Below are 20,589 nucleotides of genomic sequence, written 5' to 3'. Positions count from 1 at the left end.
CTCTCTCTCCCTCTGTAACTCTACTTCTCAAACAAACAAAAACAAGTCATGACTTTCTTTAAAAAAAAAAAAAAAAAAAGTATACACACACACACACACACCCAGCAGCAGCATGCACTTCCTAAATGCTGAAAATGGGAAGCCTACAACTGAGAAGGATTAAGAACAAGTATAGGCTGAGTAGCCCTTATCCAAAATGCCTGGGACCAAGTATTTTGGATTTCAGGTTTTTTTTTAAATTTTATTTTGCAATATTTGTATATACATAGTAAGAAACTGTGGAGATGAGACTCAAGTCTTAACGTGAAATTCACACAAATTCAGAGAGAGCTACCATCTGCTGGTTCATTTCCCAAATTACTTGGAATGGCCTTGGCTAGATGAAGTCAAAGCTGGGAGCTGGGAATTCAATGCAAGTCTCCCCACATGGGTGGCAAGGACTCAACCATTTGAGAATGCAACTACCTGTGGCCCCACCCCAACCTGGGCCTGCATTAGCAGGACAAAGAATTAGAAGATAGACATGGAACCTGAACTCAGAACTATGTAATATGGGATGTGAGTGTCCCAACCAGCATTCTAACTACTTTGTCCTAATAAACATCTTAAATATAGAAGCTGATGGCAATTTTAATATTTAAAAAATAATTTCATGTATGAGACAAAGCTCATGATGTGGGATTTTCCACTTGGGTGCTATGCCAGTGTTCAAAAATGTCAGATTTTGGAGTATTTCAAATTTTGAGTTTTCAGATTAGGAATGTTCAACCTATATCAGTAACAAGTAATAATAATTTGTATCATGAAAGCAAGTATCAGAAATGTCAGCATTCCCAAGTAGCTATCTTTAGAGGGTCTGTCTCCTCCTTACCTTTCCATCTCCCTCTCTTCTCCACTCTCAGTTGACAATACAACTTGGATGTAAAAAATTAATGTCATTCTTCACTTCCAGTAGCTCTCCCTGGTTCCTATTAGGCTGAAGCCAAAGCCATGAACTCCATCTGAGTCTCCCATGTGGTGCTACAAGTTAAGAAGCTACTTGCAATGCTGGCATCACAAACTGGAGTCCTGGATATTCCATTTCCAGTCCTGCTTCTTGCTAATGTGACTGGAAAGGCAGTAGATGATAGCCCAATTACACCCGCCTCCAATGTGGGAGACCAGGATAGTTTCTGGCTCTTGGTTTCAGACTAGCCCAGACCTGGCTGTTCAGAAGTGAACCAGCAGATGGAAGAACTCTTTCTGTTGCTCTGCCTTCTTTTCAAATAAAAATCTTTAAATTAAAAAAAGAATGAAATAAAAAAATAAAAGCTGGATTGGAAGCAGGGCAGCCAGGATTTGAACCAGGCACTCCAATATGGGATGTAGGCATCCCAAACAGTGGTTTAATCCACTGTGCCACAAGCCTGCCTCATAAATGTATTTTCAATGTGATGACACTGTTTATAACAATAGGCACATAGTTGCCTCCTTATTTTTAACAGCAGTTTAATACTCCAGCACAAGCCCCTTTTAAGTTACAGATGACCTTCCATGCTCATATGTGATTAACGTATGGATACCTTAAAAATATACTTCAGTGATATTATCCAAATAGTGTCTTAGGATTAGTTCATTAAAGTAGAATTACTGGTCAAATGCATTCTTTTAATGCATATTTACTGTCTGGCCTCCATATAGGTTTTACCACCTAAGTAATCTAAACGAATGGTAATTTAAAAATTTTCATTTGCAAAAAAATTATGGATCTTTAGGATACTATGTTAAGTGAAATAGGCTAAGCCAGACACAGAATGACAAATACTGTGTATTCTCCCTCATAGGTAGCAGCTAAAACAAAACAAAACAAACCTCCATGAAGGGGTGGGAGCTGGAGGATTTAGAGGATGGATACCAAATCAGTTATACAGAAGGAATAAATTCTTAGTGTTACACAGCATAGTAAGGTGACCATAGTTAACAATACCTATATTTTCTGATCTTCAAGCTTTTGATCACAAAGTAATGACAAAGAGGGGAAAATACGGATTACTTTGATTTGATCAGCAGACATTGTCTACAAGGATCAAAAATGTTGCATTGCACTCCAGAAATATATAAAATTAATCAAATGCTTTAAAAAGTAAACTAAAAAAGAAAAAAATATTTAAAGCAGTATTCAAGATTCCTAATGCCAAAAATAATCTCTATATCTCACCATATGGTGTCTGTGACCATTTCAAGACCTACAGTATTAATGTATGTCACAGGTGAATGGTTTAAAACAAAAAGCTACTTTTCTTCACAGAATATCATACTCCACGCCACAGATCTATATGGTTTTTAATGCTTTCATTGCATCACAGTATGGAAATAACCCTTTTCTATATTACTTGCAAAGAAGCAGATACTTTAAGTACTTCATAAATCTGTCCATAAAAACATGTAAAATTTATAATCTTAGCTAACTGTTGCTATTTTCAAATTGTAGGAATTAGTGAGATGTATAGTAATTATCAAGAAGCAGATTATCCAAAGAACCCTACAGTTTTCTTCAGATCTCCTCTGGCCTTGATGCAAGTTAAAAACAGACTGGAATGCATAAAGTGTGAAGTGACTATAAGCAGGGTCTTTAAAAAGTTCATAGAAACTGTGTATTGTGAAAAGACAATGCATGGATATAAAAAACTTGCACCAAAATAAAGTTATCTTTTATTTCCACTTTCATACAAGCTTTCTGAAGTACCCTTACATGACAATTTCTAACTCTGATTGCATACAAATGATAAGACAATATTCAGATAACTCAATCTCATTTCTTCCCTGGACTTGTGCATAAAGAAATACAAAACTGACCATATAGGTAACTGTGTAACACGAAAGACTGAACTGTCAAATCACACTGCACTATCACCTACTTCAGAGCTACCATGAGAACTGATTTATGGCCAATGAAAGCATATCACATTCTTCAAAATATTATAAAAATTCATAATTTCTAAAACAACTTTCTAGAAAAATCAGATTCGTGAAATGAAGATCATTCAGTAGATTTAGGATTAAATGGCAAAGGCAAGAAAATACCTAACCTACTCAGTATCACTGGACAGTTCTAATACTGTAATACTGTAAGTAGCATTAATATGATTCCTGGTGGAATAGTGGATTTCTTAAGAGGAAAAGTGCAGAAATCGGATTGGTAAGAATACCAAAATGAAGATAAGATGATTAAGAACTTTTCCACAGTTTACAAGTGCCTTTGCTAGCAAGTGCACCTCACTTCTCACCTTCATGAAATGTCACAGTGGTCATCACCATTTTCTCCATAAAAATACTATTCCAGAATGGCCCAGGAGTGACATGGAAGAAAACCAGTGACATTCAGAAATACTGATTGTATAAAAGGAAGTAATTTCTTTTTAAAAAAAGATTTATTTACTACAGGAGGCACAGGTGCAGAGGGAACGAGAGAGAGAGAGAGAGCGCGAGAGTGAGCGAGCTGTCTTCTATCTGCTGGTTCACTCTCCAAATGGCCACAGCGGCCAGAACTGAGCTGGTCTGAAGCCAAGAACTTTTTCTGGGTCTCTCACATGGCTGCAGAGGCCCAAGATTTGAGCCATCTTCTACTGCTTTCCCTGAATTGGAAGTGGAGCAGCTGGGACTCAAACCAGTGCCCATATGGGATACCGGCACTGCAGGCAGAGTGGCTTTACCCACTATGACACAGTGCCAGTCTCAGGAAGAAACTTTTAAAGCCAGAGAAAGGATAATTGCACATGTAAAATGATAGTTGAGTATCAGAAAAGAAAACCTAAAAAACAAGTTAATCACCTATCTCAAGTGTGATCTAAGAGCCACAAAACAAACTTATGACAAGATAGAAGAAAATAAAGATAACAGCAGATATTAAAGAAAGATAAAACATACATACAATAAAGCAAAGCCAAAAATTGAACGAGAAACAAGTAAAATCATAATGTCCCAAGTAGGACATGTTAAGAAACAGATTTTCTCCTTTGGCCCAACAGAGTAACTAAACCCTGATTACTCTCCTGCTTTATCCAACAACAAAAAATAGATTCCAAGACACTGGATGCCAGGCAATAAAGGACAGAGATCCCCAAGGTCAAGAGACAAAAAGCTGTGCTTTACCATTACCCCAGGTTACTGCCTTGATAGAGTTTCCAGGCCTGAGAGCCCTGGGAGAGGAAGGCAGGCCAGAATACTGAGGAGAACAGATACCAAAAGCCAGACAAAAGAGGTCCAGTGTCCTGGCACAGCAGGAGAAACCACTGCTTGTGACACTAGCATTCCACTTGGAGTGGTATAGTGGGTTAATCCTCCACCTGAGGCACAGGCATCCTATATGGATGCCGGGTTCTAGTTCTGGCTGCTCCTCTTCCGATCCAGCTCTCTGCTACAGCCTGGGAAAGCAGTAGGAGATGGCCCAAGTCCTTGGGCCCCTGCACCCAGGTGGGAGACCTGGAGGAAGCTCTTGGCTTTGGATTGGCAGCTGTGGCCGTTGCAGCCATCTGAGGAGTGAACCAGCAGATGGAAGACCTCTCTTTCTGTCTCTACCTCTCTCTGTAACTCTAGCCTTTCAAATAAATAAAATAAATCTTAAAATAATTGTAAATTGATGGTTGGTGCACAAAATATATAAAGATGTAATTTATGATATTAATAACACAAAGGGAGGAGGGAGAAGAATTACAGGAGTAGATTTTGTATTCATTTGAAGTTAAGCTGGTGTCACTCCAAAATACATTATTCTAAATTTAGGGATGTAACATGTAATTTCCATGGCAACCAAAAATAAAACATCTACAACACAAAACAGAAGGAAATGAGAAGGGAATCAAATTAGTTCACTATAAAACTCCCCTAAATATAAAAGATGGCAGTAATTGAGGAAATAAAGAATAAAAAAGCTATTAAGACATACACAGAACAAAGAGCGAAACGAGAGCAATTAAGTCTTTCCTTATCAGTAGCAACTTTATTATCTTTTTAAAAGATTTATTTATGAGTGAGTGACACACAGATCTTTCATCAGCTAGTTTACTCTCCAAATGCCTGCAATAGCCAGGGCTAGGCCAGGCCAAAGCCAGAAACTTCAACCTCCTCTCCCACGTATGTGGCAGTAACTCAAGTACCAGGGCCTTCATCTTCTGCCTCCCAAGAAGCTGTACCCGAAGTCTGCAGTTGCCAGGATTCAAGCTAGGCACTCTGGTAAGTGATGGCTGAATCCCAAGCCACTGTTACTGTGCCACAACATCTGCCACCAATGGTATCTTTTTTTGCTTTTCCTTTTTTTTGTTTTTAGTCAAGGGTGACATGATTTTTATTTTTTAAGATGTATTTATTTATTTATTTGAAAGCAGACTTCAGAGATAGAGGGAGAGACAGACAAGGATCGTGCATATGCTGGTTCACTCCTCAGATGGAGGCAACAACCGGGGCTGGGCAGGGGCTGGGCCAGGCCAAAGCCAGGAGCCTGAAACTCCATCTGGGTCTCCCACATGGGTGGCAGGGCCATCTTCTGCTGCTTTCTCAGGCATATTAACAGGGAGCTGGATCGGAAGAGACAATCTGGCACTCATGTGAGATGCTGGCATCACAGGCCACAGCTTAACCAGCAACACCACAATGAGGGAGCGGGGTCAAGCTTGGGGAGCAGTAGTAACTTTCAATGTGACTGGATCAGGCACGCCAATCAAAAGACAGAGATTGGCAGAATAGATGTTTAAAGAGAATCACCCAAATACCTGCTCTGGAAGGACAAACAATGACATTCTATATTAACAGAAACCGAGAGAGCTGAGTCACTATGCTAGTATCAAAAAAAAATTTTTTTTCAAAACTTGTTAAGGATTTCAGGTCTTATATTTAAACCTTTAACCTATTGAGCTGATGTTTGTATATGGCTTAAAATAAGGGCCCAATTTCATTATTTTGCATGTAGATACACAATTTCATTTATCACTAATTAAAGAGATGATTATTTCACCATTTTGTAATGGTGTCCTGGCTGAACATTAGTTGACTATACATATGTGGGTTTATTTCTGGCTTCTCTATCCATTCCATTAGTCTCTGTGTCTTTTTTTATGCCATACTATTTTTATTAAAAGTTTTGTAATATAATGAGACCAACACTTCAGTTACTTAAGATAAATAAGTCCTGGAGCTCTACCATATATTTATTTTATACAACTGGCCCTCCGTATTCCCTTGATTCCACACGTGCAGATTCCACTAAATGCAGATAAAAAATATTCAGAAAAAAAATCCAAAAAGTTTCTTATTATTCCCTAAACAAAACAAAATAATAACTATCTGCACAGTATTTACATTGTATTAGGTATTAAAAATAATTTAGAGGGGTCAGCTTTGTGGTGCAGCAGATTAAGCTCCTGCCTCTGACACCGGCATCCCATATGGGCACCAGTTTGAGACCCTGCTGCTGTTCCACTTCTCCAGCTCCCCGCTAACGTGTATGGGAAAGCAGAAGAAGATGGCCCAAGTGCTTGGGCCCCTGCCATCCATGTGAGAGACCAAGAAGAAGCTCCTAGCTCCTGGCTCCAGACAGGCCCAGTTCTGGCCAGTGGATGGAAGATCTCTCTATCTCTGTCTCTCCCTCTTTCTCTGTAAACTCTGCCTTTCAAATAAATAAATCTTTAAAAAATTTTAGAGATGATTTCAAGTATATGGGAAGATATGAACAGGTTATATGAAAAGACTATCCATATCATATAAGGAAATGGATGCAAAAAGTACTGGAACCAATCCTCTCCTCAACCAAAATTCTGAGGGATGACTAAAAATTTGCTAAGAGAATAGATCTTACATTGTGTTCCTATGACAAAATTATATCCATGGCCTTTATGGTGGTGTTGATTTCACAGATAGTCATATACTTATTTCCAAAATTACTGAATTTCATATATTAGATACATACAGCTTTTTACAGACTAATTATAATTCCAAAAAGTGGTTTGACTAAAAAAAAAAATAACTGTTCAGGCTGTCATTGTGGTACATCGAGTCAAGCCACTGCTTGTGATGCCGACATCTTATGTCAGAGTGCAAAGTCACATTTCCTATCCAGCTTTTTGCTAAAGCACCTGGTAAAGCTGCAAAAAATGGCCCTTGTGCTTGGGTCCCTGCCATCCATTTGAGAGACCAGAACACAATTCCTGGCTCCTAGTTTTGGCCTGATCCAGGCCTGGCTGTTGTGGCTATTTGGGGAGTCAACCAGCAGATGGATGCTCTCTCTCTCTTTCCCTTCCAGTCAGTACTCTGCCTTTCAAATAAATAAATCTTAAAACAAAAAACAAAACAAAAAAAAACCTAAAAACACACTGTTAATAAAAATGGACACTACATATTGATAAAAGGATAAATATATCAAGATATAACAATCACAAACAAATAAGTATCAAATGACAGCCCCAAATATACAAAGCATACATTGAAGAAAAAAATCATTCTAATAGTTGGAGACTTCAATATACTGCTTCCAATAATGGATAGACCATCTAGCCATGTTTGTAAGGAGGCAAACTTCAATACTAAGAGCCAACTAGACCTGAAAAACATACATAGAAGGCTTTACCCAACAAGAACAGAATATAGTAAGTTCTCAAGTTCACACAGAACATTCTGCAAGGTAGATAGCATGTTGCACAAAATAGTTTTAACAAACTTAAAAATACTGAAATTATGCAAAGTATCTTTTCCAATTATAAAAGAATGGAGCCACAAATCAGTAATAGAAGAAAACCTAGAAAATGCAGATATGTGGAAATCATAATATATTCTTAAGCCAACAAACCAAAAAAAAAAAACATGAGAAAATTAGAAAATACAGATAAGTGAAAATAAGAACACAACATATTTAAACTTATGGGATACAGCAAAGGCAGTACTGAGAGGAAAATTTATAGCTATCAAGCTTACATTTTAAAAAAGCAGGAAAATCTCAAACCAATAAGGAACTAGAAAAAGAAAAGCAAAACAAACTGAAAGCTAGTAAAAGGAAGAGAATAAAAGACCAGAGATAAATAAAAATCAGTAGAACTGAAAGTTGTTTGGAAAGATGAACAAAGATAACAAGTATACTTCAGGTAGACAGGAAAAAAGACACAAATAAGAGAAAATTAGAATTGAAAGTGAAGATACAGGGACCAGCATTGTGGCACAGTGGGTTAAGCCGCTGTCTGCAATGCCTGCATCCCATAATGCTATTGGTTTGAGTGCCAGCTGTTCCATTTCTGATTCAGCTTTCTGCTAGTGTGCCAGGGAAAGCAGAAGATGGCCCAAGTAATTGTGCCTCTGCCACTCATCTGGGAAACCTGGTAGAGATTCTGATCATTTTGGGATAGAACCAGCAGATGGAATATCTTTCTTTCTTCTTCTCTAACTTTGCCTTTCAAGTAAATAAATAAATCTTAAAAAAAAAAAAAAAGTGACGACACTACTACAAACAATAAGTAAATCACAATAATATAAAAGATACCAACAGAATAACACACAGCAATTGTGTGCCAACAAACTGAATATCTTGGCTGACACAGATAAATTCCCAGAAACACACAATTTACCAAAGTTCAATCATTAAGGAACAGAAAATGTGAATAAACTTATAACTTACAAGGAGACTGATTTAGTAATCAAAAACCTCCCAATAAAGTCCAGATCAGAGGGCTTTGCTGTTGAATTCTACTAAACATTTGAAGAATCTTTCTAAAACTTTTCCAGGAAAAAGAGGTGGGAACCACTTCCTACTCATTTGATGAGGCCAGCATTATCCTAATATTAAAACCAGACAAGAAACTATCTTACACTACCAGAAAACTGCAGAACAATATTCCTTAAGAATATTGAGGATCCGGCACTGTGGCGTAGCGGGTAAAGCCACTGCCGGCAGTGCTGCCATCCCATATGGCAGCGATTCGAGTCCCGGCTGCTCCACATCCGATCCAGCTCTCTGCTATGGCCTGGAAAGGCAAGTAGAAGATGGCCCAAGTCTTTGGGTCCCTGCACCTATGTGGCAGACCTGGAAGAAGCTCCTAGCTCCTGGCTTCAGACTGGCGCAGCTCCAGCCATTGGGGCCATTTGGGAAGTGAACCAGTGGACGGAAGACCTCTCTCTCTGTCTCTCCTTTCTCTGTGTAACTGTGGCTTTCAAATAAATATTAAAAATAAATAAATAAATAAAAGAATATTGATGCAGGGGCTGGCACTGTAGCGCAGTAGGTTAATTCTCCACCTGTGGCGTCAGCATCCCATATGGGCACTGGTTCGAGTCCCAGCTGCTCCTCTTCCGATCCAGTTCCCTGCTAATGTGCCTGAGAAAGCAGGAGTGGGGGACCTAGAAGAAGCTCCTGGCTACTGGCTTCGGATCAGATCGGCACAATTCCAGCTGTTGTAGCCATTTGGGGAGTGAACCAGTGGATGGAAGACCTATCTCTGTGTCTCTCCCTCTCACTGTCTATAACTCCACCTCTCAAATAAAGAAATTACACAAATCTTAAGAAAAAAAATTGATGCAAAAGTCAAAAAACTAGTATATCAAATGTCAGGGCACATTACAATTATATACCATTACCAACAGACTTATTCCCAGAATGTAAAAATGACTCAACATATGAAAATCAATGTAATGTACATTAAAATAAAGGGGAGGTGCAGGTTGTTTGATTTAGCAATTAAGACACTACTTAGAGGGCCTGGTGACTGCCAGTTTGAGTTCCGGCTACTCCACTTCTGATCCAGCTCCCTAATATGTCTGGGAAAACAGCAGTAGATGGCCCAAGTGCTTGGGCCCCTGGACCCATGTGGGAGACCTCAAAGAAGCTCCTGGCTTCAGATCTCCCCAACTCTAGCTGTTGTGACCATTTGGGGTGTGAACTAGGGATGGAAGACCTCTGTCTCTCCCTCTCTAACTTTCAAATAAATAAATCTTCAAAAAAAGAAAGTATTTTATATAGTACATCAGCTATTTAGTACATCAGCATCCTACAGATATACACCCTGGGAGGCAGCAAGTAGGAGATCAGATAGATCCTGGCTTCCATCTGGTTCAGTCCACCAAGCATTTGGAGAAGAGAACCAGCAGATAGGAGATGATCTCTGTGTATCTCTCCCCTCTGCCACTGAAATAAAAGTTTTTACAGGGGAAGCTCTGTAGCACTGCAGTGCCAGCATCCCATATGGGTGATGGTTTGATTTCTGGCTGCTCCACTTCTGATCCAGCTCTCTGCTATGGCCAGGGAAAACAGTAGAGGATGGCCCAAGTGCTTGGGCCCCTGCATCTACATGGGAGACCTGGAAGAAGCTCCTGGCTTCAGATTGGCACAGCTCTAGCCAATGTGGCCATCTGGGGAGTGAAACAGCGGATGGAAGACCTCTTTTTCTCTCTCTGCCTCTGCCTCTGCAACTCTGCCTTTCAAATAAATACATAAATAAGTACTTTTTAAAAAAAGTTAGAATTTTTTTTAAAATTAAGGGTAAAATATTATCTCTAGTAGTGGAGAAAAGGGTTTTAATAAGATTCAACACTCTTGCATGATAAAAACACTAAAAAAACTAGAGATAAAAAGGATCTTCTTCAATGTGATGAGACATTTATGAATGATACAGTTACTAATTCAATAGCCAAGACCAAAAACTTCCCCCTAAGGCCAGAAACAAGGATGCTTGCCTTCACCACTATTATTCTATGGAACTAGAATTTTCAACCTGGCCAATTAGTGAAAGAAAAAAGAACTAGAATGCATCAAAGTTGGAAAGCAGGAAACAAAACTATCTGCAGATAACATGAGCCTATACATAGAAAATAAAACACAAGAAAGCTATTAGAACAATTCAACAAACTTGTTGCATACAAGCTCAACATGGAAAAATCAGTTCTGTTTCAATATACCAGCAGTAAGCAGTTCAATCCAAGAAGGAAATTAAGAAAATAACTTCATTTACAATAGCATCTAAAAAGAATAAAACATCTAGGGAAAATTTAATCAGGAAGGTAAATGACTACAACTACACTTAAAACTACAACTCTCTGCTGAAAATAAATTCCAAAATACCTAGATAAATAAAGGTATTAATGTTCACAGGAAGGACTCAACACAGTTTGGATGTCAACACTACCCAATGTAATCTATAGATTCACAGCATTCCCTATCAAATTCCCAATGACTTTCTAGCAGAAATGGAAAAGCTTATCCTCAAATTCATATGAAATTGCAAAGATACCCTAAAGCCAAATATGTCAAAAAAAAAAGTTGGAGGTCTTTTACTTCTGAATTCCAAAACTTACTACAAAGCTACCGTTACCAAAATACTGTGAAACAAGCACAAGGCTAGTTACACACCAATGGAATAGAACCAGGACTCCAGAAACACAAACACACATTTATGGTTAAGAGACTTAGGTGAAAGTGTCAAACTCAATGAGAAAATAATAGTCCCTTCAACAAAGGATGCTGGGTCAACTGAATTCATACATGTAATCGTAATCATCATCATCATCATCATCATCATCATCCAGGTCTGCCATATGCCTGACAGGAAGTCAGCCACTTGAGCCATCACTATTGCCTCCCAGTGCCTGCATTAACAGATAGCTGGAGTCAGGAGATGGAGCCAGGTATCAAACCCAAGTATTCTGATATGGGACATGGGCACCTTAACTGACAGGCTAAACACCTGTCCCTGAACAACTGATTTTTGACAAAGGTGCAAAAGGAATTCAGCATATAACATTACTGGTTATTTATGAGCAAAAAAAACTACCTTCCATCTATACATTATACCACACAAAAGAATTAACTCATTGGCAGGTACAGCAGGTTAAATAGCCACTTGAAATGCCTGCATCCCATATGGGAGTGCTGGTACCTCTGCTTCAGATTCAGCTTCCTGTTAATGCATCCTGGAAGGCAGCAGCAGCAATGGCTCAAGTGCTTGAGTCCCTGTCACCCACGTGGAAGACCTCAAATAAAGTTTCTCAGCTCCTGACTTTGGCCTGGCCTAGCCCTGGCTGTGGGAATTTGGGAAGCGAACCAACAGATGAAAGATCTCTCTCTCTCTTCTCACTTTGCCTTTCAAATAAATATCTTAAAAAAAAATGTATTTGCAAACCATCTGATAAGGGACTTACATCCCTCAATTACAAGAAAATAACCCAACAAGAAAATAGGCAAAAGATATGAACAGATACTTTGTCAAAGGGGATAAAAATGTTGTATCACTAGCCAAAAGGAGGTACAAATTAAAACCACAGTGAGATACTACTAGACCTATCAGAAGGGCTAAAATCAAACAAGTGACAGTGAAGATGTGGATGAACTAGATTTCTTACGTTAGTTGCAATGTAAAATTTTACATTTAAAAGAAAGTTAAGCAATACATCTACCATTTGACCCAGCCATCCCACTTGTATTTACTTAATAGAAAAGGCAGTCTGTACAAAGACTGGAACACACATGTTCACAGCAGCTGTGTGCATGCACAATTATGGAAAGATAGAACAAAGAGAACAACAAAGCGAGATATTTGATACATACACTTTCTTTTTCTAGATAGGAATAATTTGCTGGAGCAAATACTTGGTTCCTTTCTATTTTTCAGAGAATGACAGTCTTTGCCATTATCTTTTTCAGGTCAACATCTCTCTTTGCTAAATAAGGTAGGAAAAATGTCATCAATTGATTTCCCCCTGTACATGAGCCATTCTCCCTGTGATTGTCGGTAGCATCTAAGAATCTGAAGCCATGAATATCACTGGAACTAAGCTAAAAGGAAATACCAAAACATTAAAATGAAATCAAGTCATGGGGGCTGTAGGACAGAGCACTTGGAAGTAGTACTAGCCAGAAATTTCAAGTAGGAAAAACACATATTTGGGGGTACTGGGATATGATATGAACATGTGAGGGGTTTCTAACTAGTTCATGAGAAATGTATATTATGAAAAAAAGATTTCAAATTTTTTGCTTCAAAATAATTCATTTTTTAAAAAAATCTATGTATTTGAAAGTCAAAGTTACAAAGAGGAGGAGACAGAGATATAAAAAGTTCTTCCAACTGCTGGTTCACTCTCCAAATGGCCACAACGGCCAGGGCTGGACCAGGCTGAAGCCAGCAGTCAAGAGCTTCTTCCAGGCCATTCTCTGCTTAGGCCATCTCTGCTGCTTTCCCAGGCACATTAGCAGGGAGTTGGATCTGAAACAGTGCAGCCAGGACTCAAACCGGTGCTCATATGGGCTGCCAGCACTGCAGGTGGAGGTTTAAACTTCTACACCACAGCACCAGTCCCATAGCTAATATTTATAAAGGGCTTAACTAGAGTCTAGTTGTAGCAACCCCACAATCCTAACATGTAAATACTACAACTAATTAGGAAAGACTGTAACTTATTCAATATTACACAAGTAATAAAGGTGGAAACAGATTCCAAGCACGCTCACCTAATCACTATGTTAATAGAGTTTCCACCTGCAAGTTTTTCATTCTGTAAAGCATAGGGATACAATGAAAAAAAAAAAAAGGACAACAGTAATGACCTTATTTACATGCCTAATCTGACAAACCAGATGAAGCAAACAGAAGTAAGCATGCAATGTGAACAGCTGCAAGAAAGCTTTCAGGAAGTAGTGGAAGATTACTGACACGTTATTGAGCAACTTGCTCAAGAATAAAGATCATACTACTCTGTACAGGAAGTTTGTAAATTTCTGTACACTGTGCTATGAAAAATCTGATTGCTTTAATTTTAGAATCTCATAACGTTTTACTTACATTAAAAGTTGTCTATCTTGGCCGGCGCCGTGGCTTAACAGGCTAATCCTCCGCCTTGCGGCGCCGGCACACCGGGTTCTAGTCCCGGTTGGGGCGCCGGATTCTATCCCGGTTGCCCCTCTTCCAGGCCAGCTCTCTGCTATGGCCCGGGAAGGCAGTGGAGGATGGCCCAAGTGTTTGGGTCCTGCACCCGCATGGGAGACCAGGAGAAGCACCTGGCTCCTGGCTTCAGATCAGCGAGATGTGCTGGCCGCAGCGGCCATTGGAGGGTGAACCAACGGCAAAAAGGAAGATCTTTCTCTCCGTCTCTCTCTCTCACTATCCACTCTGCCTGTCAAAAAAAAAAAAAAAAAAAAAAAAAAAGTTGTCTATCTTTAGTTGAAAATAATTGGCAATGTGTAGGTCTCAAAGAGGATGGTCAAAGACTGGTTCAAAAATGCTCAAGAAATGATCAAATGAACGCAGGAGTGGATAAAAACCTAAATCTGGGGGCTGGCGCCGTGGCTCACTTGGTTAATCCTCCGGCTGTGGAGCCGGCATCCCATATGGGCGCCGGTTCTAGTCCCAGTTGCTCCTCTTCCAGTCCAGCTCTCTGCTGTGGCCCAGGAAGGCAGTGGAGGATGGCCCAAGTGCTTGGGCCCTGCACCTGCATGGGAGACCAGGAGGAAGCTCCTGGCTTCAGATCGGCACAGCTCTGGCCGTAGCTGCCATTTGTGGGGTGAACCAACGGAAGGAAGACCTTTCTCTCTCTGTCAAGTAAAATAAAAATAAAATTTAAAAAACCCTAAATCTGTACTGGGTAAAATTAGTTGAATTCTCTGGTTGTTGTAGGCATAGGAAGGAATGAAGGGAGCTACCACTAGGTTATCAGCTTGGCCACTGGTAAATAAGTATTGCCCACCAATTCAAGGGAGACAGGAGGAGCTGCTGGTTCAGTTTTGTTTAGGCATCAGGAAGATGACAAGTCTAAATCAAAATGAGAGAAACCAACTCCACAGAATTTCTCTACCCAAGACAACATGAGCTCCCCACATTACATACAGGTGACCTTTGAAATGAAGTGTCATCCATGCTTTTTCCTTTTTTTTAAATTTTTTTATTTTTATTTTTGACAGGCAGAGTGGATAGTGAGAGAGAGAGACAGAGAGAAAGGTCTTCCTTTTTGCCGTTGGTTCACCCTCCAATGGCTGCTGTGGCCGGCGCATCGTGCTGATCCGATGGCAGGAGCCAGGTGCTTCTCCTGGTCTCCCACACAGGTGCAGGGCCCAAGGACTTGGGCCATCCTCCACTGCCTTCCCGGGCCATAGCAGAGAGCTGGCCTGGAAGAGGGACAACCGGGACTAGAACCCGGTGTGCCGGCGCCGCAAGGATTAGCCTGTTAAGCCACGGCGCCGGCCCATGCTTTTTCAAAACTAGGGAGCACCTGGGCTGGAACTAGGTCTTCCTTTAGGCAGATTAGCCAGCAGAAAGGCCAAGCCTGCAAAATACCCTGCCCAGACTGAGCACAGCTGTTTTAACCGGGACTGGTGGAGCCTGTGTTGTGGCCCAGCGGGTCAAGCAGCCAGTTGGGATCCCAGATCAGAATGCTCACTGGAGTTCCAGATCCACCTGGGATCCATTTCCTGCTAATATGTCTGGAGAGGCGGTGGATGAGAGCCCAAACGCACATGGGAGACTGGGATGGAAACCAGCTCTGCTGTCTCCACTCTACTCACTGCTCCTCCTCCTTCACCATCCTCCTGACTGCCAGCGGGGATTCACACCACCAAAGGCCTTTGCGTAAACTGAGCAGACAAATTAGATATGTCAAGCTAAAAACAAATCTAGTTTATTGCATATACTTAATTTTCATAAAATGTCTATTTTTCTTTGGCAAAACTTTTGCCTGGTCTCAGATACCCCTTATTTTTCAAATTTCAGTTTCTAAACAGACCAAAAAACATTGAAAAATCCTTGAAGAAATAACAGATCCTCCACGCTTAAAAAAAGCAAAGGCCACCAACAAGGCCTGCTTTGCCCAGTCTAGACCAATTACACCACGGTTCCCCGTTCTGCCGTCAGAGAGGACGGCCAGGGAACCTGCTCCTCTGGGGGCTCTGGGACTCGCAGCTCCCTCTCGGCCAATCGCTCGTCAGCCTGGAGGACGCGGAAGGCGCGGGAGAGCTCGGTGCCTCCACAGCCTGCTTCCCCGTTCACTGCTCGGGAGCCTGGGGCCGAAAATGCGGTCCTAACGGCTCCCAACACGTAGTCTAAGTCGGCTTGGGCAGAAACCGCGCCCCGATAATCGTACCGATCGTCACAGCGACGAAGAACTCCGAAACAACGGAACTATTTGCATGCGCTGTGCCACTTCCGTGGCACCTCTTGAAAAAAAAACAACCAAATTGTCTAAAGTTTTGCCTAGCGCGCAGAGTCACGAGGAAAATCCGCGAGGGATGCACTACGCTCACCGAAGCCATTGCCGGGTCCGCGCGCCTCCGCCCAGCTCACCGGCACTCGGCCCAGGTTCGCCCAGTTCCCAATACCCCGGCAGGTGCACACTCCGCTCCCGGGTCTCGGGCCCTAGGACCCGGGTCCAAGCTCGCTCACCGTCCTGCACCTCGGCCAGCGCGATTTCAGCTTCCCGGACTCGGGCCTCAAGTCCAGGTCTGCGCTCGCTCAGGTACCCGGTCCCGGTGCCGGACCCCAGCCCAACCTCCCGGGACTGCAGCAAACCCGCACCCTGGGTGCACTTACCCAGCCTCCGCCCGCGGCCTGCGCTCCGGCGCGCTTCTCCGGCATGATTCCTGCCTCGGGCTCCGACGCCGTTTTCCGTTCCGGCTCCCGCGGCGGCCCCGCGCTCATTCCGCGGCCATGCCCGAGCCGGCTCGGGGCGCTCCGGGTCGACAGCAACGCCGCGGGGGCGGCGGCGGGGCCCGCGCCTTCATGGGCTCCGCGGCCCCCGGCGGCCTGCGGGTAGGGCGGCGGCGCCAGCGGCGACGCCGAGGGCTGAGAGGGCGATGAGGCTGGAGCCCCGAGGATGGAGAGGGCAGGCCCGCAACTGGGCCAGCCGCACAGACCCTCAACTCTCCCGCCGCCGGCTGAGTCGGTGGCGGTCAGGTGGTCAGAAGGCCGAGTACTGCCCGCTCCTGCTCCCCACAGGCCGGCGGTCCAGGAGCCCCGCCTAGCACTCCGCTCCCACTCCGGCCCCGGCCAGGCGCCCAACTAGCCTACGGCAACGACCCGCCCACCTGAGGCCCCGCCTACCCCTCGACTCTACTGCCGCGGCGACTGGAAGGCCCGGCGCGCCGGAAGTACGTCATCTCTCGGGGCCCCAAGTTTATTTCCTTTTTCTGGAGACGCAGCGGGTGGGGGAAGGGGGCGGGGAAGGGGAAGAAAAAGGGGGTGGCGGGGGAAAGAGAAAAAGAAACTAAAAGGGAAAGGGGGCGGGGCGGGGCGGGGTCCTTCTTTTAGTGACAGCGGTTGTTTGGCGCCAACCCACCAAGTGACTGTGTTTTAATGCCGTGTGTGTAGAGCATGTATTGACTTAAGAGCAGCCATGTTACGTGCGAATATAAATCGACATAAATAAAGCCATTGGTAAAAGTGGCTAAGCAACTTTTGGTAAAAGTGGTCAACTAGTCAAGACAACTACCCAGCTAGCTACCAAGCAGCCAGAACTGATCATGGAGAGCAGGTGCACAGATGAGTGAATGAGCACTCAGTGAGCCACAATGACAGAACACAGGATGAGATTTGTTACTCAGGACTGAGACTGCCAGAACTCAATAGGCACAGAAAACTCCTCTGTCGGTGGAAATGTGCTGAGACCTATTTGGATGACCAAGTTGAGCCTTGGGAACTCTTCTGTGGGGAGATCCAACTAGGATGCTCTTGGGGTGCCTCTTCAGTCCCATTGACTTTCAGGAAGAGACTGAAGTGAATGCTTAACTAACAAGGTGCTCACTACACTCCAGCAGCAAAATAGGTGGTGGAGATGGGTGCATCCTGACTTACAGCCCCTGATTCTGGAGTACTGACTGGGGAAATGGGATATGCTCTGTAACTCTATGTTCTGCTCCACTGCAAAATATAAAGAGAGAGCCACGAACAGCTTACCTAGATGGTGGAAATAGCACAGTTTTAAAAACATAGGTGTGGTTCCAGAGCCTCTTGTTGGTAGCACAAGTGTGAATATGATCTTCATCTGTGAAATGCGGACAATAACCTACTTTGGGTAAGGTGAGGACATATGGAAATCCTGGCACCATAAATGTTATTACTGGCCCGAAAGGACCTGGTGAGATACCACATCCCATTATTATTATTTTTTTTTTTGACAGGCAGAGTGGACAGTGAGAGACAGAGACAGAGAGAAAGGTCTTCCTTTTTGCCGTTGGTTCACCCTCCAATGGCTGCCGCGGTAGCGCGCTGCGGCCGGCGCACCGCGCTGTTCCGATGGCAGGAGCCAGGTGCTTCTCCTGGTCTCCCATGCGGGTGCAGGGCCCAAGGACTTGGGCCATCCTCCACTGCACTCCCTGGCCACAGCAGAGAGCTGGCCTGGAAGAGGGGCAACCGGGACAGGATCGGTGCCCCGACCGGGACTAGAACCCGGTGTGCCGGCGCCGCAAGGCGGAGGATTAGCCTACTGAGCCGCGGCGCCGGCCACCACATCCCATTAAGTCTGATCAGTCCACAGTTGATTTCCGTGTTCCAATGTTGTTATAAACAGGTCATGCATTCATAGAATGACAGATGCCCTAAACAGTGCTCAGGCCTCAGAATCAACCCTTAAGGCATTCGGATCCAGCTAAAAAGCCCATGAGAGTTTCTCAGGCATGGAAAGACAAGACACTGTAGCAAAAAATGACCTGCGCGAAAGATCTCTGTGAGATCCCAGCGGAAAGAAGGGGCCATCAAAGAAGGAGGTACCCTTCTCTGAAGGGAGGAGAGAACTTCCATTTTGATTATGGCCTTGTCTAAATAAGGTTGGAGTTTGTGAACTCAAGAGTCTTCCATAGCCTTGGCAGCTCATGACAAGAGCCTCGGGTGATTACTAAAGTCATAAATAAGAGTGTCAATTGTTAAATCAACAACAGGAGTCACTGTTTAGTTACTCCCCGTGTAGGATCTCTGTCCTTAATGTCCTTAGTGTCGTACTATGTGAATTAATGGTAACATAGTCTTCAAACAGTACTTTATACTTTGTGTGACTGTGTGGGTGCAAACTGTTGAAATCTTTATTTAGTATATACTAAGTTGATCTTCTGTATGTATATAAAGATAATAAAGATAATTAAAAATGAATCTTAATGAAGAATGAGATGGGAGAGGGAGTAGGAGATGGGATGGTTTTTGGGTGGGAGGGAGGTTATGGGGGGAAAACCGCTATAATCCAAAAGTTGTACTTTTGAAATTTATATTTATTAAATAAAAGAAAAAAGAAAAAACAAATACATCATGCACAAGAATCCCAAATATTCTTGTGTGCCCTGTTATAATGTGCCTGCCCAAGCCCAGCACTGACTTAGTCTTATACAGAGTTACAGCTCATTTCACATTCATTGTTCAGGCATGGCTTTCCAAAGTCCACTGATGTCCAAAATTGGCACCTCCTGTAACAACACAGAAGTCATTTTTTTTTTTTAGTTTAGGTAATCTGCCCAGACTGCTGCTTTTTTCCCCCTAACTTTCACCCTGATATTCTTTGTAAAAAAAAAAATTGGAAAATCAGAGTTACTCAGAGAGATGAAGAAGAAAGCATTAGCAAGGAGCTGGATTGGAAGTGGAGCAGCCAAGACTCAAACTGGCACCCATATGGGATGCTGACACTGCAGGCAGTGGCTTTACCCACTACACCACTACGCCAGCTTGTGGCTGCCTGTTGCTGAAGTGACTTTACTGCTGCTTGGCTTAACTGAGGATGCTGTAGTCCACAATAGGACATTGGCAGGATTGTAGAAGCCATGACCCTTGCACTGAGAGTAGGAAATTCCTCCAACAGTATATCAGGCAGGTTGTTCCCACCCTTTACTTAAATATAGCCAGAGAAGGTATCTTAAACAGTCCCGTTCAGTTATGAGCAGTTGTCATTTTTTAAAAATCAAATCATTTTATTGGAGATCCTTTTTTTCCTCCTGTGCCAACCATGCTTTGTTCTGCCTTCCGTTCCTATAAAAAAAAAAAGTCTGATTCCACTTGCTTAAAACACCAAGATGGATCTGATTATCCTCCAGTTATATGCTATTTTGTGAAAATCCCAGTTGAAATGCAGTGCCCAAAACTTAACACTGTAAATAGTATTTTACAATGGTACTGTGAGATGTAATCCTTTGATATGGAGAGTCATGAAAGTAATGTTAAGACTTTGTTTATTGCATTATGTTGATGGTTATATCATAAAAATTAAATAGATCCTGTCCTATTTAAGTTTGCCCTTGCTGAGGTCAAAGACATGGGCTTCCACATAACTTAATTCAACAGCTCTGCCTCTAGGAGATTAATGGCACTTACTGAAAGATATATGTGTTGCCTTTTATCATCCAGGAGTGATTAAATCTATCTATTGTTTGAATTTATATTAGTGATGAAAAGATTGTACAAGAGGAAGAATCTCTCCTCTATGTCCCTGATAGGAAATAACTTTGTGTTAAGAAATAGAAAAATTAGAATATTTTAGTGTTTTTGCCAGGCTTCCTCTAGTTTTTATATATAATTCTTCAAGAAGTGAATATAATAAGTAGTGTTTCCCAAACTTACTTAAACATACCAGTTTTTATTCTTGAAGCATTCATTAACACCTTGCAGAATGTATAGAACACAG

General features: G+C 42.4%; 1 protein-coding gene across 1 annotated transcript in view; it reads right to left on the bottom strand.

Annotated features, from left to right (window-relative positions):
* Window positions 1-16,671, bottom strand: part of MFSD14B (major facilitator superfamily domain containing 14B) — a 65,154-nt gene extending 48,483 nt beyond the window's left edge. Inside the window, exon 1 of the mRNA XM_062208482.1 lies at window positions 16,524-16,671. Within this exon, the coding sequence (XP_062064466.1) occupies window positions 16,524-16,631 (108 nt within the window). The 5' untranslated portion in view covers window positions 16,632-16,671. The remainder of the gene's footprint in view (window positions 1-16,523) is intronic.
* Window positions 16,672-20,589: the final 3,918 nt, after the last annotated feature.

This window comes from Lepus europaeus, chromosome 12 (genome assembly GCF_033115175.1).
Source record: "Lepus europaeus isolate LE1 chromosome 12, mLepTim1.pri, whole genome shotgun sequence".
Lineage (NCBI taxonomy): Eukaryota > Metazoa > Chordata > Mammalia > Lagomorpha > Leporidae > Lepus > Lepus europaeus.
This window is presented reverse-complemented; position numbering and strand designations above follow the sequence as displayed.